This window comes from Mercenaria mercenaria, chromosome 8 (genome assembly GCF_021730395.1).
Source record: "Mercenaria mercenaria strain notata chromosome 8, MADL_Memer_1, whole genome shotgun sequence".
Taxonomy (NCBI): Eukaryota; Metazoa; Mollusca; class Bivalvia; order Venerida; family Veneridae; genus Mercenaria; species Mercenaria mercenaria.
Window position 1 is genome coordinate 78,399,613 of NC_069368.1, and position 23,647 is coordinate 78,423,259.

A 23,647-nucleotide genomic window follows, 5' to 3' on the forward strand; every position below is an offset into this window, starting at 1 on the left:
AACCATATTAGCCAATAAAAATTTAAAAGTAATTTTATATCTAAACCAATGGAAATTATTGTAACAAAAAGGTGAAATCATTTACTTAAGAATTTAGAAGTTTACTTAAGAACATGCTGGGCTTCACACTTAATCAGCCAAGGAAGCCAAGGTGTTTGTTAACAATAGCACCTAATGCAAAGTGCTAAAAGCAAAATCTGTTTTATAATCAAAATTGTTAGAAAGTGATAAAATAAAATTTCTGACATGTTTAAAGCAGGAAAAAATAATAAGTTAAGTAACACTTGTCCAAGCAAAGAAATGTTACAAAATAGAAAAATCAATTTTGAATAATTTTACTTAATTCACAAAATATTGAAATTAAAATTTATCATTAAATTTTATGAAAGAATTTGGCTAATTTTATAGCCTGGTTACACATTCCATAAAGAACGGCCCAATGAATTTCCCTCAATTTGTTTACTTTTGATCATATATCAGTTGAAAACATACAGTGTAAATAATGAGTAAATACATTACTCAAGACAAGACGCAAGACAAGACACAAAGCTGGAAAAGACACAATGACAAAAAAAAGACACAGTACAAGACAGAAGCCAAGCATAAGAACCAAACAAAAGATGCAAAACAAGGCACCAGACAAGACAAGATTAGACACAAAACAAGACCTTAGGCATGAAAAGACAAAAAATGAGACACAAGACAAGACAGAAGACGAGACATGCATTGTAAGTTATATGTACATGTAATAGGTTCTATGTAACAAATGATAAATAATAAGTTATAACTAATAAGTTATAACTAATAAGTTATTAATAAATAATAAGTAATAACTAATAAATTATAAATAATAACTAATAAATTATAAATAATAAATAAAAGGTAATAGATAATAAGTTATAAATAATAATATAGTTAAACTACCGTATAAGATGTAGTCATAACAACTGAACGAAAACCTAATTGACCGTACCGCTGAACGGAAGGGATAAATGCATAGACTATCTGTCGTTTATGTGTAAGTGTCTAACTATTATTTTAAATTGCAGATACATGTACAAGTAATTGGAAAAATGCTTCGGAGTGCTGTGATTGTACATTTTTCGACAGTTATGATGAGGACAATAGGTAATGTAGGAGCTGTCGTGCCTCCATATTTGCCGCCAGCAAGTCGAAATACCAAGTCTACACTTACACTGGTGAAAGAATACTTTTACGCTGGTTTTAGATACTTTGAAATAGTTCTTCTACTGTTATGTCAACACAATATTAAAATAAGTATCCGACAATTAAAACGAATATTTGAAAGCGAATAATTTGCGTCGCCGTGGGGATGTGATATAGCCGCTAGAAGAAGTAAAAGACTTGACAGAAAAGGAACTCCAACTCAGTGTGTGAAATTGTGTTGGTTATAGAAGTATTTGGCGTCGATTAATGTACGATTCTAAATTGAAAGTTATGAGGTTGATGAAAGAAACAGATCCTGAGGGAGTAAGCTTGAGAGGGCTCACAGGCTAAACAGAAGAAGATACTGTGCACAAAGTCCAAATTATATCTGGCACGTCGACGTAAGGATATATGCCAGTTTCACGAAACTCTGCACAACCTTTTTGTAAGAGAAGTGATGTTATGAGGTTGATGAAAGAAACACATCCTGAGGGAGTAAGCTTGAGAAGGGCTCACAGGCTAAACAGAAGAAGATACTGTGCACAAAGTCCTAGAGGGTACAGTCGCAGAATAATGTGGTTAGAGGTTGGAGCAAGTAACAACGTCCCGAAATGCATTGAAAATTATTATCTGGAAACAGTTAAGAGTTTGACGCGTGCTCCACGGATTATCGGAACTGACTGCGGCACTGAAAACACGTACTTCAGTTACATACAGCCTTTACTTCGACTGAGTCACAATGACACCATGGCGGGAATCAAGAGCTTTGTGTTCGGTAGAAGTACTTCCAATCAACGAATTGAAGCCTGGTGGAGCTACCTTAGACGCCAAGGTACACACGGTGGATAAATAAACTAAAAGATTTCCGAGATTCTGGCAGATTTAACGCACTCAATCCGATTCACATAAAATGCGTTAGATTTTGTCTTATGGATGTGCTGCAAGCAGAACTTGACCGGATAGCACAGCACTGGATTTTGCACATTATTCGGCCTCAGAAAAGTGTAAACGAGCTTCCCTCAGGTAAACCCGAAATCTTGTTTAACGTTCCCGAATTGTTTGGTGGATATGAAATGGGTGAAAAACGTTGATGTCATTGATTTAATTCTTGTCAAGAAATGTATGCTTCGCCAAAACAAAAAACAATGTGCAGAGTTTCGTGAACTGGCATATATCCTTAAACCAGATCTTCAGGCTCCGTGCAACGCAGATGATGGTTTCAAGTAATTGAAGAACTGATCAGTCTATACGAACAAGAAATATGATGGGGTAAAACTTATAGACTATGTTCATCAAATGAAACCTATTGATGATAACCATAGTGTTTTGGGACGTAGTTATCACTATAAATATGATATTGTGTATGTGTAATATATCTCGAAAATGTCATAAAATGGTTAGATCTTAAACATCTTTAGTCTTACATGCAGGCACGTTAAGTTTCTTGTATTACTTTAACTGCAGAATAAGACCTCAAAGTCACGGTGGTCATTTTCAGTCTTTATATGCATGCCATTTTAAAAAATTGTATATCAATTTCTTTGCAACAATTTAGAGAAACTTCCTGAGTAATATAATTCTGGAAATGTTTTCTTTCTTTGAAAAACAGTTGATACTGAGCACTTTCTAAAAATCGCCAGGCATCCTTCTTGAAGAATAAAAATAAATACTAGTAACTGTAAGTGTGGAGTTGTTAACACCGAAAGCAGAAAACAAAACTGCCACTGAACAAACTATGAATTCCAACTACAGAGTTATTTGTCCCTTCCTCTATATTCCTAACCCCCTCATTCAAATCCCCACAAATTTTCTATAATTTTTCATCTACCTGGTGCTATGTTTTTCTTCGTAATAATGAAATCTGACTTTTGACCTTGACCTTGGAAGTATGGTGCGCATGGCGCATTGCCAAGTTACTTCAGATCCCCCTTTTTTAAAAAATGGTCATATTCTATTATATATATATATCATCTGCTGCTCATGACCAATCTTCCTACCAATTTTCCTGATCCTAGGCCCAAGCGTTCTTAAAATATCGTCCGGAAATTGTTTTACTGTTCCTGGTCACTACGACCTTGACCTTTGACCTACTGATCTCAAAATCAACAGGGGTCATCTGCTGGTGATGACCAACCTCCTTATTAACTTTCATGATCTTAGGTCCAAGTGTTCTTGGAGTTATCATCCAGAAACGGATTGGTCTACATACCGACCTACAGACCGACATCTGCAAAACAATATACACCTCTTTCTTCGAAGGGGGTGGGGGGGATTAAAACTGGATCGCAGTGAGATTTGAACCGACTTAAACCGGCACCTTTCCATTCCATAGCACAAAATCTTTTTTTTATTCAAATATGACCCCATTTTTCTATTTTTAGCTACACTGACCTTGTAATGTAATTTCAAAAAGGGTGCTAGGCTATTGTTTTAAAAGACTAAATTATTCAATGTCTTGGATAGTATATTTCATTCAAAATTAGTTAAATGACTTTCACCGGAAACTACTTGACCTTTTAAAATTTTTGAAATATAAAACTGACAAGTTATCGTAGCTCTGGGCAGGTTAAGACATAACACCAGGAAAACTACATCTTAATTTGGTAATCAACAGTCTGGCCGGTGCATATAAAAGGTCTATGTACTGGACAATCAGGGAGGCAAGGCGGCAGAGCCACCAACCGTGGTTCTGCCAACGTAAGTCAAAATACCAATTTGCCTCGTTAGGTTACCTTCCAAATATGTAGATTTCATGAAAGACAACTCAAACATAATTAGTTCTTAACATTTTACAGTAGCTAAATATTATTTGAAAGATGGACACTGAGACAATAAAACTGCTTGTATTAAAAGACTTTCTTTAACTACCTGAAATTAAATAAACATCAAAAATGAACTATTGTGTCTTCGATCTTATATATGTGTGTGAAAGTTCTACCACAGGTTTTACAAGTCTGGTAACACTGGTGCCATGTGGCTTTTAGAGGTCATTACGCTACAACCTTGACCCTGATCCGAGTGATCTCAAATACATTCCCAACCTTTCGTGTTTAATAAAAGCTATCTACACACCAAGCATACTGACAATAAGTGTACTCAAACTAAAGATATTGAGTGGGAACCATTATTCTATTTTTAGTAACAGTGACCCCAAATATCACCCAAAGCTAATTCTTCAGATATACTGGCTGTACACAAAGTTTGGTGACAGTATGTAAGTTCAAACTAATTTTATAAAGCGGAAATCACCTTTTTGATAATCATACAGAGAAAAAATCTACTTTAATAGAAAAAAAATCCATTTTAGTAACTTTGACCTTGACCTTGACCAAAACAAAAACAAAAAAAAATAGATATAGACCACTGCGCCACCATGGAATTTTCTAAGTGTAAAGATAAGTTATCCTGACCTTGACTAAAGCCCCATATACAATCCCAACCTTTATTTTTCTACAGGCTACCTATAGGCCATTTATTTTTTTTTATTTTGTTGGGTTTAACGTCGCAGACACAATTTTAGGTCATATGGCGACTTTCCAGCTTTAATGGCGGATGAAGACCCCAGGTGCCCCTCCGTGCACAATTTTATCACGAGCGGGCACCTGGGTAGAACCACCGACCTTCCGTAAGCCAGCTGGATGGCTTCCTCACGTGAAGAATTCTACGCCCCAAATGAGGTTTCAAACCCACATCGATGTGGGGCAAATGGTTTGAAGTCAACGACTCTAACCACTCGGCCACGGAGGCCCCACCTATAGGCCAAGTTTAATTTCAATACAGCAATGCAAAACTAACGTTATTGTGTGGGAACCCAATTTTTCTATTTTTAGAAAAAGCGACCTTGACCTTGATTCTTATGACCCCAAATGCAATCTCAACCTTCGTCTCCTTATCATCTATCTTCAGGCCAAAGTTGGTGTCCATAGCATGTTTTAAACTAAAGTTATTGTGGGGAAACCACAGTTCGATGCCCGCCGGCCGACATACCCCAATCTAATAACTGGTTATCTACGTAAACCTGGATAACTAGATCTACTAATGATACTAGTTGTGTGCAAGTTTGCTATAAAAACTCAAAAATGCCATGGAACATTCCAATGGAAGACAAGGCAAAATACTGCTTATTTTGGCCTCTATAGATGATCAAGAGATGATCAAGATGCATTAAGATTGAACCATAATTAAGGCCTCTATGCTGTTCGTAAGCATTTCTTGTTTTACCAAACATGACCCACTTTCAATCCTCACCTATATAGGGTCAAGATAAAACTTCTGGTCAAGTTACAAGAGAATGAATCAAAATATGGTTTCTAGACTATCAAAAGCTTTTTCTATTATTTTACGTTTTTGAACCCATGTGACCCAGGTTTAAAGCTGACCTAGATATTATAAAGCTGAAAAATCTGACAAAGTTTCATGAATATTTGACGAAAACTGTGGTCATGGTTTTTCTGATTTGACCTTGTGATCTATTTATTGACCCCACGTGACCAAGACTGAAACTTTGTCTAGATATCAAGGTAAACACTCTGGCCAAGTTCCATCAAGATGTGACTAAAATTGTGACCTCAACTGTGTACACAAGGTTTTTCTTTGACTTGACCTAATTACCAAGTTTTTGGCCCCACATGACAAAGATTCAAATATGACCTAGATGTCACCAAGTTAAACATTTTGATAAAATTTCAGGAACTTCAAGATTGGACCAAAACTGTTTGCCTCTTTATGAGTTCAAAAGATTTATCTATGATTTAACATAGTGACTTAATTTCTGACCCCACATGACCATTTTTTAAACTGACCTAGATATCATAAAAGCAAACATTCTGATCAATTTTTCACGTAGACCAAATCTGTGGCCTCTACCTTTTTCTTTCATTTGATCCAGTAACCTGGTTTTTTACTCAACATGACCTTGATTCAATCTTGACACAAATATCATCAAGGTTAACATTTTGACTAAATTCCACAGCTCTAGGTTGGACCAAAACTGTGACTTCTATTGTATTTACAAGTTTTTTTACTACGATTAAATTTAGTAACCTAGTTTTTGACCTCACATGACCCAACTTAAAACTTTACATTGATATAACCAAGGTGAACATTCTGACAGAGTTTCATGAAGCTTTGGCCAAAACTATGGCCTCTTAAGTATTCGGAAGGTTTTTCTATGATATTACTTTGTGACCTAGTTTTTAAACCCACATGACCCAGATATGAACTTGACCTAGAGATCATCAAGGTGAACATTGTGATATTGAACCAAACATTTGACCTATTGAGTTCAGGAGGAAAAGTTGAGGGATGAACAGACAACGAGCAGCAAACAAAAGTTGATCACAAAAGCTCACTTTGTCACAAAAATGGCAAGTGAGCTAAAAATTTGAAACATGGTAAGAATATGGTGTTCCATGTTCAAGGAGCTCCCACTTCAAGCTCTGGCTGAGCCAAAACAAATAAAGCAACTGACTGTTAAAACTTTTATTGAACTTTTATAACAAAACCACCAACCCTTTATGCATAAAAACTTCAACAATACCATATTCCAAATTAATTGTAAATATAAGATAATGCCCAACGAATCCTAAAATTTAAAAAATAGCCCAAAAATGCTAAATCCGCCACTATTTAAATATGAATATTTTTGTTCATATAGGTTGAAAAGATCTGAAAATCGGCAGTTGCACATCTCTTCTCAAATTCTGAGTTTTCCACACCTAAACAATGCCAAAATAAAACTAAAGCTATGACGGAAGGTGATGAATGTACGCCCGTCCCTGCCCACTGACACAGTACATTGCAATATGATGCGCACAGGATTGCATAATTACGTAGACTGTATGTATATAGAATAGAAACAAAAAGGAAGTCCCATAAACTCTGCAGAATTTTTTTTAAGAAAGAACCTTACATGCACAACGCACAACCAGCCTTGGTACTGATCACTTGTGTGAAGTTTCATTAAATTGTTTTCAAGGGTTCTGGAGATAAGACGTACACAAAATTGCATAATTATGCAGACTCAATTTATATAGTAAAGTAACAAACAAAACCCCAAAGTCCTACAACTCTGCAGAATATTCATCTAAAAAAAACGTAACATGCACCATGCACAACTTGGGTTGGTACTGATCATTTATGTGAAGTTTCATCAAATTGTGTGCAATGGTTCGGGAGATTAGGCGCCTACAAGATTGCACATGCAGACTGTATGTATGTATTAAATCAACAAAAATAAAAGTCCCGTGACTGTGCATTTTTTTTGTCTTAAAGAACCTAACATGCACCATGCACGACAAAGTTACTACTTTTCACTTTATTAAGTTTCGTTAAATTGTGTGCATAAGTTTCGTTAAATTGTGTGCAAGCGTTCAGGAGATTAGACTTGCACAAGCTTGCATATGCAGGCTCTTATGTATATACTACAGTAAAAAAAAAAAATAAAGTCACGTAACTCTGAATGCACCATGCACAACTACTGTTGCTACTGATACTTGTTTGAAGTTTCTTTAGGGATGAGGAGAGTTGTTGCACACAAGATTGTGTCTACGGGCAGACAGACAGACAACCGAAACCAGTAATCTCATTTCAACTTGGTTGTTCAGGGGGTACAATAAAGCAACTGTCAAAACTGTAAAGAACTTTTAAAACAAAAACACAAAACCTTTATGCATAAAAGCTTAAACCTCATATTTAAAACAAATTCTAAGCATAAATCATAAGAGAATGCCAGACGAACCCCAAATTTCAAACAAGAGGGTCATGATGACCCTGAATCGCTCTCCTGAGTAATATGACCACATGTTTAAAATGGTACACTGATACTAAAATATTAAAAAGTAGGTCACATCTACGGTCACTGAAAGTCAGTTTTAAGATCGATGTGCAAAACTGTATATGTCATCCAAATTTCAACGCTGTATTTAAAAAAACAAGGAAGTAGCTAAGGCAGTAGGTCAAGGTCACGGCCAAGTAACCCCTTATCGCTTGTGGTCATCAGGTAATTATAATTAAACCGTCTAAGAAATATAATCTGATAATTTTTCAAGTATTTATTCCTATATAACTCATATAACAAGTGACCCACAGGGCAGGCCTCGATCTTTTCACCCCAGGGGCATAATTCGAATATTTCCCGCCAGCTGTATACCGTAACTAATAAATTATAACTTATAAATTTTAAGTAATAACTTATAAGTTATAAATTATAGGTATTAAGTTATAAGTTATAAGTTGTAAATTATAGGTAATAAGTAATAAATGTCCCTCCAGGGCTTCCGTAAGTTTCTGACTATGAAGAATGTTATCATGTATATCGCAATGAAAAGATCCAAGGAAAATAGCCACACCATGCAGTAACTTAGCTTACAATCATACACAAACATTTCTCTATACAACCAATAAAACGTATATCCGGCATGAAAACGGAAAATCGAGAAGGTGATCATATTAAACAAGCAAAAACTATTATACAAGCTTGAATAAACAATGGAAAAATTTGTGGGACATGTAATGTAAATGCCTGGCACTTCAGTCAACTGCAATTAGAAGCCTACTGAACTCCCATAAAACTTCATAGTCAAACATTAGTCCCAGTTAAAGATCATTAAAAGGGCGAAATCATTGTATTGCAAAACATCAGCCGGACATCAACTAGAATATGCATCATCCTCATGGTCGCTACATACACAAGCTGGAAATATTCAATTAGCATGCAATCAGATGAGTAAAATCAAAGGTCTAAAGGGCCTGAGAGTCGGCTAATGATTGATATACTGGTAGTATAGTATACCAGTTTCAGTTTGTTTTTAGTTTTTTTCCCAACTGAACAGAGATTTTGTTACAATAGATGAAATTGACATTCAATCGGTGCCTAGTAAAACTTTGATTGACATTAAACAAGTATTTAAACCCAATATATTTCTCTAAAATTGAAGAGTAGTTCGCAAAAATAAAAATGTTGAAAGTACAAACTACAAATTTACAGCTGACACTAAGATACTGCCCATGACTATATATATTTTTCCAGTAAACATTTGCCTCCGGCATTACCAAAACAGGCAATTATCGGCTGGTATATATTCGCACATGATAAAATGTGAATATGACAATTTATATATTGAAATTCATAAGTTATAGCGCGGATTGTCACATACAATTTGTAACGGATGGACGAAAGAACTGTTCAGATCTTTTACAGATATCTGGCCTGGTGAAAACCGTGTCACACGCTAGGTATTGTTTAATCATATTATAAGTGATGTGAATTTAAAGTACAGTCAAACCCAAACCTGTATTAAAGACCACCTCTGAACAGAGACCACCTGGCTCTAAAGACCACATGTTTTGTCTCCCATTTTAACATTTACAGTGTATTTTAACCTGTGAATAAAGTCCACCTTCCAATAAAAGTCACATTTTGGCTCTCCTAAGGGTGGTTTTTATAGACAGGTTTGACTGTAAATGTTGCTGAGTGTCAATATATAGTGTCATGAATGTTTACACTGACAGGAAAATTACGCATTCGAAACTAAGGGAAGTTACTCGGACTAGCTACCAATTTCGGAAAAGATAACCGATATTAATAAATGCAGTTCTTTTTTAGTTAAAACCATCATTTATTCTATTTCAGACCTGTTAACGCCTTAAAAACCATGTCAGTAGTCCCAAAGTCCATGCACTTTCAATTATCCGTTTTGATTCATGTAGACAGACAGGCCCAGACTGGGCTGAAAAATGTTTGAGCCATTTTTACGTGGTCGGTAGCAGGGTGGGTGTGGGGAGGGGTGTTGCTTCCCGCTTTGAACTGCAGTCAGATTTTGAAATGGGCATTGTGGCAGGCGGTAAAAGGGCAAATGTATCAAACTGTAAAGTGGCAATATGGGGGGGGGGGGGGGGGTGTGAGAGGATACACCCTCCTGCAAGTAGGGTTTGGGGTATCACCACAAGAAAATTTTGAAAATGCAGACCCTTGATACAGCCTTTGGTGCGATTTCTAACTGAAAATGTTATGTTTCACTTTCTAAATATAACCTAGATTCTTTTTTTTGTATTACAATATCCAAAGTATGAATGGCTGTCACTTCATATTTTTACTTTCGGGTCATGCCTCAGGACTAGAATATAAGTCTGATATAGATTCTATGTATGTGTTATAAAAAATAAATTCTAGAATCATTTCTGTTACAATAATATCTATCATGTCTGTTACCTGAATGTTTGAATTTCATAAAACAGCTCGATATTTACCCAAAATATTATATCCGGATACGATTACACTTTTCTTTATACCGCCACAATCTCCAGTGTCAGCAATATGTTTTATAAATTGTGATGACACGAAGACAGTTTAGCAACAATTGGCAGTATCTGACATTGAAGTTTACGGTTATTACTTCTTATTTAAATCATTTCATAAAAAAAAAATCGTTTCGTCAAAGCAGTCTAACAAAGACGATCTACTTTCGATTTCAAAAACTACAAGAAAATACAATTAAATATTTCGCCGATTTGTCTATTTCTCGAAAAATAAGAAATAAAATCATTTTTAAAATCAGTAGTAATTATAAACAAACCAGTAAGAGCTTCTTTTCCCGATAATTTATCCGCTTACTGACTGCAAAATTCAACCCATGTGTCATCATGAAACGCAGAATGGGTGACGGTTTTATTTTTTTGCGACCTGAATCGTATGCAAATTATCCGAACCAGTCAAAATTCCAGAAAGGTTACGATTTAGAACGAAGTTGTATGAAGACGTTTGCATTTTTCGCCACTCGCGATTTTGTATCATTTTGATATGGCCGATCTTCGTAGTATTTTTTCGGTGAACCGAAGTCCGTATTTTCAAGCGCAAAGTCGTAGAAGCGTTGTTATAAACAAGTCACGTGTGTCCGCCGGCAAGTGCCCAGAATGTAATTAGGATTCATCCGCGAAGTCTCGCGGAAGAAATAACGTACTGCACATATCTTATGCGGGCCATTTAAAATGAAGCTGTCATAATTCAATTTCGCCGATGTGGTAAACTCTTTGATAAGAGACATTCCAATGATTTCAGAGGTACCCGACTCAATAAAATACTAGCAGTATGTTCTGGAACTATATTTTGTCTTTCGCTGGATGTTACGCGAGCTTGGTAAGCCTGCGCAATTCATGAAATGTACAGCGCAATAAATTTGTTATTTGCGCAATTATTTTAAAGATTTTTTTTTAAACGGACAGGGTAACAAATGGATAATTTGGCTAATAAGTTAATATGCAGTTTTTATTTGAATTTGTGAATATCATAATTGCTATTTTGTGACAAAAGAGCATGAAATTAGTCACCATAATCATATGCGCAAATGTATTACCAAATCCCGCAGAATCGTTATGCGTGTTTATGCTTAATGAGTTACCGCGAAGAAAATACGTGGCTTTATTCGAGAATTGCACAATTACACTTCATAAATTTGACAGATTACATCATATATTGGTTATAGCAAATGGGATTGACATAACTGAACTTCATCCGATCAATGAACTCTTTGAAATTAGAGACAATCTAATGGAACTACATATATTCGTTGTGTTGTGAGGCCATTTAATGAGAATGAGAAATCGGGCGATAGGAAGGACTCGTCAAACGTTTTCAGCGTTTAGCCGACTCAAAAATGACTACTCCCGTTACACGGGTAATAGATTTGCAAAACACTATTGACTTGAGAGGCCTTGATGACAGATGTTTAGATTCCAAACTTATTATGTTCTACAAGACATACCATCACCTTGTAGCTTTCTCCCTCCCAGAATGCTTAGAAGCTCAGATCATGTTAACCAGACATATATGTATGCCCTTATTCGTTGTCCAGTCCATGTCAGTTCAGGTTATTTCAGGTACTCCTTAATTTCCCCACACAACAGTCTTCTGGGGGAGGTTACCCCCAATATTGCAACACCCCCTGACTATGATTCCTTTACAAAGGCAGTGTCACAGTTAAGTTACTAATAAATGGCAAATGGTTTATGTTGTTGTTAGTCTTTCTTACATAGCCATATGATAGGATATATTACAATACCAATAGTAATGTATTTAATTAAGTTAAAATACCTTGTTTTCTTCGACGATCCGATAGAAACGGGATCCATGTTTTCCGAGGGTACTATCATGTGAAGTCACGTGATTTCCCACCGTGATTTAATAGTCTGTTACACTGATCTGTCTAGCAATATTAATATGTAGTATAAACGCGTGGAAGAGTCTACGTGATTTAGTAGATTTGATTATAGAATGTTGACTATATGTTGGCATGCAACATATTATATTGTTATATGTTATAGTTCTTGCACAGTTCATGCAAAGAACAGTTTGAAAATAGAACTTTGACTGTGTGGCATTTTTATAATTATTGTGTAAAACATTTTGATGATCATTAAACTTTAATTTGTGTCATCAGCATTACGCAAGAACAAAAGCCGGTCATCTATCTTATATATTTGATCCATGATTTATATGGTCGACTTCACAACGCATTCATTTCACAGACAACGGGCTACAGCTTGCGAGCTTCGTTGCCGGTATTTTATCATTGAGACAATGGAGATGTAATTATTTATTTTAATATCATTGTTGTTTCGTGTTGCTGACAATAGTACTTGTCAATACATTTTGTATACAGCAATTGAAACCTAATCTGCATGTCATTTTCCATCTATCAAAAGTAGGAAAGATGAGCCATACCATTGATTTAGCTCTTCAGTTGATTGCTAATCGTCTACAGATGTTGTCATATTCATATTTTATTAGTATTTGCGGAATTATTTCTTTTCTATTAAGGTGAAGAAAAAATAATAATAATAGTGGGAATTTGATTCACAGTTTCAGCTTTAAAAGTTAATGAAAAGAACTTTGACTAGAGCTTGACGGAATAAGTCAGCGAGTACTTTTTTAGTTCAGGTAAATTATATTTTAGTTTTCATCAATCACGGTCATTTTGAGACTTACTGTATAAAGGAATTTTTTATTCTTTGATAAAGGGTACTTAATTTAAAGATGATTAAGTTTAAATATTTCTATGGACGTTACGCATGGTGTTACGCCTTTTCATATTATAAAACGTCGGGTAATTAACATTTTTTTTTTTTTCATATCCACCTTCAGTCTTTTTATTAAAAGTAGGCGTGTATTGACCTGCTTTAAATTACAAGTCCTTGAAAAAGTGTTTTTATTTTAACACTTTTAAGAGCATGGCTGAAAAAGTTGCAAAGTCCTGCCAATTCCTCACACGTGTGAAGAATTCGAGCGAATGTAGCACAAAGATCGTACGAATTCGTCACAAATTTGCGAATTGTATGTTTGTTATACTTACGCCTCTACCCCCCGCAACACACAGAGTAAAACCACAACGAAAATTTCACCTGTTTACAGTTTTAAATGTACGTTTGGGTCAGTGTATATAGCAAGTATATTGGTTTGTCTAAATAGATATGATAAGTATGTCGAATAAAAAATTACAAAAAGAATCCCGTAAAAATACCATTTTCTTAAAATTTGTATAAGACTGTGTACGGTCGTATAACTAGTATATAACGCATGTTGTATCATCATCATGTGTGGTTTTCAGGCCCAATCGATTAAAAAATGTTTTCTGTTGATATTTTTTTTTCTCTTGTGTGTAATAAACTACAGCCGTTTACATGCACGTTTGATGTTAATCATAGAAGGGCCAAAAGAAATAGTGGAGGGGTTGTTTTATTTATTCGAAATACCATAAAATCTGGAATAACCATTGTAAGGAATCATTTTGATACCATCATTTGGCTAAAATTTGATAAACACTTCTTTGAGATTCAAAATGATGTTTTTCTAGGGGGGGTGTACATGTGGGGTGATGAGTCACCAGCTTCAAGCATAATTAACGAAGATTTATTTGAAATTGTTGCAAATGACATTTTTCATTTTGGAAATTTAGGTACCGTACTGGTGGCTGGAGACTGGAATGCTCGTGTGGGCACCAGATCTGATTTTGTTGCTTGTGACCGGCAAATTTCTGACTTAGACTCAGTTGATTATCTTCCAGATGTACCATTATTACGGGCCTCATATGATAAGGTGTGTAATGGAAGGGGAGTTAAATTGTTAGATTTATGTAAAACTACCTCAATGCGATTAGCTAACGGTCGGCTACACAATGATTATAATAATGGTTTTTTCACTTACTACAATAGACAGTGTAGTAGTACAATAGATTATCTATTATTGAATGAACGGTATTTCAATATAATTGACTCGTTTGAAATCGGTCAATTTAACGAATTCAGTGATCATGCACCAATATTGTTTACATTAAATTGTAAAGCTTACATGCAAAATAGTGATGTGACTAGTGATGTAGACAATATGTATAATATAAAATGGTCTGAGGATCACAAAGATGAATTTAGGCGTGGCCTAATAGGGAATTTATCAACATTTAATAGAATTGTATATGACACTGTTGTACATGACACTGTGGATGTAGACAATTTGATTTTGAATTTTTCAAAAGTTATTTGTGAAGTAGCAGATCCACTTTTTAAACGTTGTAATAATTCTAAACGAAATCAATTTTTCAATAACTCCTGGTTTGATGCCGACTGTACCACGGCTAAACGCAAATACAAACAGGCACTGTTTGTTTTTAATCAAAATAAATCACAGGAAGATAGAAATAGTTTATGTAATGCAAAAAAGGAATACAAATGTATTATTAAATTTAAGAAACGAGCACACAAAATCCAAAAATCTAAGGAGTTGGCCGAACTAAAGAAAAGTAAACCTAAGGACTTTTGGAAACATTTCAAAAAGAAAACTTCAGTGTCTGGTGCTGATATAAAAGTAAATGAATTTCATGAGTATTTTTCTAAAATGTTTGATGATATAAGGACAACTGTAGTCAATGAAGCAGAAGATTTTAATTCTAAAGATGATTGTAATGTAAATGACCCTATTTTTGATGAGTTAAACATTCCTATTACCTCTGTTGAAGTAAGAGATGCTGTAAAACGCCTAAACAGAAATAAGGCATCATGTCCTAGTGATAATTTACTGAACGAATATTTTATTGTTTCTATTGACATATTAGTTGGCCATTTAACAGATATGTTTAATATAGTTCTAGATTTGGGACATTTTCCCGAATCATGGTCATATGGTTATATTGTACCGATATACAAAAAAGGAGATGTCAGAGCTCCAGACAATTACAGGGGCATAACCCTACTAAGTAATTTTGGTAAATTATTTACTAGTATATTGACGCATAGAGTGGAGAGATGGTTTGATAGGTACAATATTTTGTCAGACGCCCAGTTTGGTTTCCGCAAAGGCTGTAGTACAGTAGATGCGACTTTTGTCTTACATAGTATAGTTGAACATGTTTTGTCACAAAAATTAAGGTTACCTTGTGCATTTATTGACCTGAAAAAGGCATTTGATTCAGTTTACCGTAATGGTCTGTGGTATAAACTTTTCAAATTAGGCATTGATGGCAAACTGCTGAGGATTTTTAAAGCCATGTACCATGTTGTCAAATCTTGTGTAAGACATTGTAATAGTTTATCTGATTTTTTTAACATATCAGTGGGCTTACGTTCAAGGTCAAAATAACTCTCCAGCTCTGTTTGCTCTATTTTTAGAAGATTTGGAACTGTATTTACAGAACGATATAAATTCTGGATTATCTTTATATGAAATTTGTGTTATTTTACTATTATTTGCGGATGACATGGTAATACTGGGCCATTCCCAAGAAGATTTGCAAACTAGTCTTAATAGTTTATATGAATACTGTCAATTATGGGGACTTGAAGTCAATACTACAAAGACCAAAATAGTTGTTTTTCGCAAAAGGGGTAATATCTATCCCCATGAAACTTGGTTTTATAATAATGAACAAATTGAAGTTGTTGATGACTTCAATTATTTAGGTGTTGTTTTTAACTATACAGGTTCTTTTGTACTTAATAACCAGTACGTCTGTGGGAAAGCCTTAAAGGCTATGAATGTTTTGTCATATAATATAAATAAGTACGAATTATCACCACATGTTGTATTGCAATTGTTTGACTCATTTGTTGGGTCTATTTTAAATTATGCTTGTCCTGTTTGGGATTTACCAAAGTAAGGATCTAGAAAGGATCCACTTAAAATTCTGTAAATCTACTTTGGGTGTTAAACTTAGTACCAGTAATGCGGCAGTTTATGGCGAATTGGGAAGATACCCTTTATACATAAATAGATATGTTCAAATAATCAAGTACTGGTTTAAATTATTGCATACAAACAATATTTTACTAAATGTAGTGTATGACAATGCTTTAAATGAATGTAAAAAGGTGTTAAAAATTGGGTTTCCAAAGTAAAATGTTTGCTTGAAGAATATGGTTTTTCAGATATATGGAATAACCCACTTGCTTATCAGTCAAATGTGTTTTTACTAACATTTAAAGAAAGGGCTATAGATTGTTTTAAGCAAAAGTGGTTTTCTGATATTGCAAACAACAATGTATTAAATACTTTGTATATGTATATTAAACCTGTATTTGGTATGGAAAGTTATCTAGAAAAATTGTTTGTAAAAAAACTAGGCAATATTTAACCCGTATTAGGGTATCTGCACATAGTTTGCGCATAGAAACTGGAAGATATGGTAGAGATAGATTGGAGAGAAATCAAAGAACTTGTCAACTCTGTAATGTCCACGATATTGAGGACGAGTTTCATTTTATCTTGAAATGTAACTTTTATAATGAATATCGTAGCAAATGTATACAAAGGTACTACTATGAAAGACCAAATATGCATAAATTTGTCGAACTATTGCAGTGTACTAAAAAATCTGTTCAGTTAGGGTTATGTAGATATATCAGATTGGCAAGCGATAAAAGGAATACTATGTTACTTAGATAATAAGGCAACATGTTCATTATGTCTCCCACCACACAGTGGTGTGGGAGACATATTGATTTACTCCGGTCTGTGTGTGTGTGTCTGTCTGTCACAAAGATTGTCCGCACTTTAAGTCAAGCATTTCTCAATCGATCTTCACTAAACTTGAAAAAAATATGTGTGACCATAAGACCTCGGCCATGTTCGATAATTAGCTAAACCGGTCCAGGCATATTGGAGTTACTTCGGAGTAACGGCCATTGATTTACCGAAAAGTCGGCCTTGTTGCTATTGTCCGCAATTTAAGCCAAACATTTCTTATCCGATTTTCACCAAACTTGAACAAAATGTGTTTGACCATAAAGGGCCAAGTTGGAGTTACGGCCCTTGAATTACCGAAAAATCAGCTCTTTTGCTGTTGTCCGCACTCCAAGTTGAACATTTCCAACATGATCTTCGCCAAATTTGTACAAAATGTGTTTGACTGTAAGACCTCTGACAAGTTCGATAATGAGCCAAAGCGGAGTTTGGGCCCGTTAATTGTTGTGAGTGATATGTATATAAAGGCTTAACTTGCAATTTAGATGATTAGGCAGTTGGGGGAGGCATTCCCTTTTCTTAAAAGCAGCTCTATTTGTAGTGTTGTTATGATTGTTTCATATATTTTGTATACGAAATTATTATCTGTGCTCATCCCACATTGCATAAAAGCATTGACAATTATAACTGCATGGAAACATTAATACCAGCAGGACTAACAACTAGTTATTTTTTGTCATAGTGAATTATACATAGTTCATTCTTCCAGATAGTTTATGTAACTATATCAATATTGAATAGTAACCACTGATGTTGTTATTGTAACGTTTTTTGTGTTCCTTCGCAACATCATCATCTTTATTTTAAGACCGTTACGATTCGCGGGTCTTTTTGCCCCGGGACGTCCCAGTTTACATTTTTGGGTTTGTCGCAACAATTGAAAGGGAAACAACTGCTACATCTTTATTTACAGTTAAGTAGTTTTGGGTTGTTCCCCTTGAGTTATCATTGTTATATAGTTACCTAATTACATTATCAAACAAGTGATTATTTTGATGCTGGGTGTCATGGTGGTTGCTGTGTTTTGGGGTTCTGGGGTGTCTTGGGGTAAAAAGACCTGCCCGTTACGGCTTGTTACGATCCGTTCTCCATTTAAAGTTTAAATTTTCAACAACTTTGCCACATGATCATATCTTATATGTCAATGTATATCATGTAATGAGGTACTGTATGTACAAATTACTGAATAAACTTCTGTTCTGTTCTGTTCTGATGTTAATCTGTAGAAAGAAACCACTTCAGATTCATTTGTAAGTATTAATGTTTAAATCAACTATTTTTAAAGTGGATGAAGATAATTTCAATAACGTTCATACTTAAACGCTTAATTTGTTTTTCTCAATCGTTTGTTTGATTGACAGTGTAAACATAATTTGTACTTTGTCTTCTCATAAAGTAAACAGCAACATGCCAATTTAACATGGTACAGCTGATAACCTGCCGTCTTAGGTTTTGAAAGACTAGCGTTATCACAAGGCACTTGCAACTTGTGCAGCAATATTTACCACACTCATTAGATAAAACAGAAGCCTTCTTATCTTATCATGGACGGCTTCCTGTTTTATAAACCGGTCAGGTATACTTCACGCAATTTATTATTCGGACAGGTATACTTGAAGCAGTTTGTTATTTCATAAACCCGAGCAAGTATGCTTCATGTACTAAACTGTCATAAAAATCCTTTTGATTTGCTTCACGCAGTTTTATTTTTTATAATTTGAACGCAGTTTATGGTTTATCCCCTGCGCGGGTTTACTTCACGCAGGTTACTATTTACAACTTGGTATATGGTTTACTTCACGCAGTTTATTGCTTATCCCCTGCGCGGGTTTACTTCACGCAGTTTACTATTTACAACTCGGTATATGGTTAACTTCACGCAGTTTATTGTTTATCCCCTGCGCGGGTTTACTTCACGCAGTTTACTATTTACCACTTGGTATATGGTTTACTTCACGCAGTTTATTGTTTATCCCCTGAGCGGGTTTACTTCACGCAGTTTACTATTTACAACTTGGTATATGCTTTGCTTACACAGTTTATTGTTTATACCCTGAGCGGGTTTACTTCACGCAGTTTATTGTTTATACCCTGAGCGGGTTTACTTTACGCAGTTTACTATTTACACGTTGGTATATGGTTTACTTCACGCAGTTTATTATTTATACCCTGAGCGAGATTACTTCACGCAGTTTATTGTTTATACTCTGAGCGGATTTACTTCACGCAGTTTACTATGGTTTACTACACGCAGATTATTGTTTATACCCTGAGCGGGTTTACTTCAGAGGTTTATTGTTTATACCCTGAGCGGGTTTACTTCACGCAGTTTACTATTTACAACTTGGTATATAGTTTACTTCACGCAGTTTATTGTTTATACCCTGAGCAGGTTTAATTTACGCAGTTTATTGTTTATCCCCTGAGCGGGTTTACTTCACGCAGTTTATGGTTTATCCCCTGCGCGGGTTTACTTCACGCAGTTTACTATTTACAACTTGGTATATGGTTTACTGCACGCAGTTTATTTTTTATACCCTGAGCAGGTTTATTTCACCCAGTTTATTGTTTATACTCTGAGCGGGGTTACTTCACGCAGTTTACTATTTACAACTCGGTATATGGTTTACTTCACGCAGTTTATTGTTTATACCCTGAGCGAGTTTACTTCACGCAGTTTACTATTTACAACTCTGTATATGGTTTACTTCACGAAGTTTATTCAGTTTATTGTTTATCCCCTGAGCGGGTTTACTTCACGTAGTTTACTATTTACAACTCGGTATATGGTTTACTTCACGCAGTTTATTGTTTATACCCTGAGAGGGTTTACTTCACGTAGTTTGCTATTTACAACTCGGTATATGGTTTACTTCACGAAGTTTATTCTGTTTATTGTTTATCCCCTGAGCAGGTTTACTTCACGTAGTTTGCTATTTACAACTAGGTATATGGTTTACTTCACGAAGTTTATTCTGTTTATTGTTTATACCCACCCTGAGCGAGTTTACTTCACGCAGTTTACTATTTACAACTCTGTATATGGTTTATTTCACGCAGTTTATTGTTTATACCCTGAGCGGGTTTACTTCACGCAGTTTATTGTTTATACCCTGAGCGGGTTTACTTCACGCAGTTTACTATTTACAACTCTGTATATGGTTTACTTCACGAAGTTTATTCTGTTTATTGTTTATCCTCTGAGCAGGTTTACTTCACGCAGTTTACTATTTACAACTTGGTATATGGTTTACTTAACGGAGTGTATTCAGTTTATTGTTCATCTCTTGGGCGGGTTTACTTCACGCAGTTTATTGTTTACAACTTAACGGGTTTACTTTACGCAGTGTACTGTTTACAACTCGTGCGCGTTTATTTCACGCAGTGTATTGTTTACAACTCGTTCGAGTTTTTCACGCAGTGTATTGTTAACAACGCGGGCGGCTTTACTTCGCGCAGTTTATTGTTTACAACTGGAGCGAGTTTTCTTCACGCTTGTGTCTTGTTTACAACCAGAACAGGTTTATTTCACGCATTGTATTGTTAACAACGCCGGTGCAGTTACTTCACGTAGTGTATTGCCCTTTGCCTGTTAAGAAACTGTGGGCCTGTTAATTGAGAAGAACAAGTGTCAGTGTTGGGTCTTAGTCCAATATTACTGGGTAGGTTGACTGACCAACATTACATAATTAAATGACATGGTCCTGAAAAACTACGCCAAAGTCAATGAGTGAAAACAAAACAACTGTAACACTTCTCAAAATAGAATAAAACTCACGCACTCCTCTATTTCCTTAATACATAAACGTCATACGTAACTGTTAATGCAAAACGACGCCACTAGCTTGCTAGCTCTTTGATTCGACAAAAGCGTTCGTTTTTGTTTTTTTTTCCTGTTGTTCTTGTTTTTTATTTTCTCTTTTCAATATTTTTGACGCTATGGCATATAATAACTGTGACGTGCAAGCAGTAAACTGTTTCATTAAAACACACAATTTTCTTCATTTAATTATACAACTTCAATAAAACGATCATATGTTTGATCATTGTATTCCGTTTCTCTTAAAATTATGGACTGCAATATTATCTGAAACATAGCGCTACAAAAGAACACTGGCTTAACTTTTGTGCAGTTTTTAGCTCATCTGAGCCCAAAGTGCTCAGGGTGAGCTGTTTGATCAGTGTGTGTCCGGTGTCCGTCTTCGCTCGACGGGCGTCTTGCCTCGTCGGCAATTTGACTTTTAATACTCTAGAGGTCACAATTTTGGCCAAATCTTAATGAAACTTGATCAGTACGTCATTCTCAACTAAACCTTGACCGAGTTCATTACTGGGTCATCTGGGGTAAAAAAAAACTAGGTCACTAGGTCATTTGACTGGAAAACATTGTTAACATTCTAGAGGCCACAGTTTCTACCCCATCTTCATAAAAAAGAATATTTGTCTCTATGGAATCTATAGGTCAGTTTTGAAACTAAATTGCCCGGTGTCTTAAACTAGGTCATTAGGTCAAATCACAGAAAACCCTTATTAACACAATTTACTACTTGATTATCAAAAATCTCTGTCAGATTGTTTGTCTCTGTCAAATGTTAGGTAAAAAACTAGGTCATTAGGTCAAATCATAAAAAAAGTTGTTAACATCTTTTGACTTGATCTTCATAAAACTTTGTCAGAATGTTAGTCTCTATAAATTCTAGGTTAAATTAAAAACTAGTTTACCTGAGGTAAAAAGCTAGGCCACTAGATCAAATCATAGAAAAACCTTGTCAACCCTGAATACGCCACGTTTTCAATACATTTGTCAGAATGTTTGTTTTACTGAAATATATATCAAGTTCAAAACTGGGTTACCGGAGATCTAAACCTAGGACACTAGGTCAGATCATAGAAAAGCATTGTTCACACTCTGTAGGCAACATGTTTGACTTGATCTTCATATAACTTTGTCAGAATGTTAGTCTATATATTCTAGGTTAAATTAAAAACTAGGTTACCTGAGTTAAAAAAGCTAGGCCACTAGATCAAATCATTAGAAAAACCTTATCAACCCTGTAGAGGCCATATTTTCAATTTGATCTTTATAAAACATTGTCAGAATGTTTGTCTTACTGAAATATATATTATGTTCAAAACTGGGTTAACGGAGATCTTTACCTGGGTCACTCGGTCAAATCATAGAAAAACATTGTTAACACCCTAGAGGCCATATTTTTCATTTGATCTTTATAAAACTTTGTCAGAATGATGTCTCCTTGTTCGAAACTAAAATTATCTAGGAAAGTGTGTCACTAGGTCAAATTATAGAAAGATGTTTTTATACTCTAGAAACCACATTTTCTACCTGATCTTCGTGAGACTTGGTCGGAATGTTTGTCTGTTTAAAATCTAGGACAAATTAGTAACTGGGTCACATAGGGGGAACTAGGTCATTAGGTCAAGTCATAGAAACATTTTCTTAACACTTAAGAGGTCACTTTTTCAACTTGATCATCGTAAATCTTTGTCAGAATGTTTGTCTGTAAGAAATCTAGGTCAACTTCGAAAGTGGGGTACCTGAGGTCAAAAGCTATATAACTAGTTCAAATCATTGAAAAACTTGGATAATGATATGTCTGATTTACATAAAACGTGATCAAAATGTTTGTCTCCAAATTAGATACAAGGTTATGTGTGGTAAGAAATAGGTACTATACAAGGCCTTCAGGGCCCTCTTTTTTTTGTTTCAGTGTTGTAAGCTTGTGAATGTAATTTAAATGATCATCATTTTTTTCCTTTACTGGAAATAGAGCGCTGAATAGTTATTTACATACGTACGCATAATTCTCTGTTGTAATAGTAAACTATTATAACTCATGTATTATCTTTATCAATATATGATGTATGTAATGATTCCAGATGCAACGTTAGATGCAATCGGCTTTCTCAAACTTCATTGTCTGCTTAACAACACGAGATTACACGCAACTGAAATGAATTGTATACGATGTATCATGAAGAAATTCATTGGAGAGTGAGAATTCTCTGCTGAATAGCTAAAATGGACTAGTTGTATATCACTTGATGTAGGAATATCTGGGACACAGAGGAGCGCGAGAAGCGGCCACGAATTGCACAATTGGTGTTATACTTATTTTGCTTTGCAACAGTATCCGACTTTAGCAATTTTTGGATGGATTGAATGGCTCAGTAAGTATTTAAGTACATGCACATTTATTAATAAAAGAGATTATTTCAGTGGAAACAAATCAGTCCGCTTTAGTTTCAAGTTTTCATGTTTATTCAGCATATTCGCAGTTTGTATACATACAAAAACATGAGACAAATACAACATTACTATAGTCACGCAACTAGGACTATGGACAACTATGACTTTAGGAAGGTCAACGGTTCTGCTTAGATTCCAGCTTGTGACTGACATGTTACAGTGGAGGCGCCTGAATTCATTATCAGACTGAATAAAAAACATTTGAG

The 23,647-nt window shown here is 35.1% G+C and overlaps 2 protein-coding genes across 2 annotated transcripts in view; both read left to right on the plus strand.

Moving 5' to 3' along the window:
- Positions 1–11,819: 11,819 nt before the first annotated feature.
- On the plus strand, positions 11,820–23,190 carry LOC128558910 (uncharacterized). Its single transcript, XM_053549199.1, has 3 exons — positions 11,820–12,042; positions 14,118–15,515; positions 23,072–23,190. The coding sequence occupies exons 1-3, from the start codon at positions 11,820–11,822 to the stop codon at positions 23,188–23,190; spliced, it is 1,740 nt and encodes a 579-aa protein (XP_053405174.1).
- Positions 12,949–23,647, plus strand: part of LOC123566006 (polypeptide N-acetylgalactosaminyltransferase 13-like) — a 69,786-nt gene continuing 59,087 nt past the window's right edge. The window contains exons 1-2 of the mRNA XM_045359813.2: positions 12,949–13,102; positions 23,072–23,362. The gene's annotated coding sequence lies outside the window, so the exon portion shown is untranslated. The remainder of the gene's footprint in view (positions 13,103–23,071; positions 23,363–23,647) is intronic.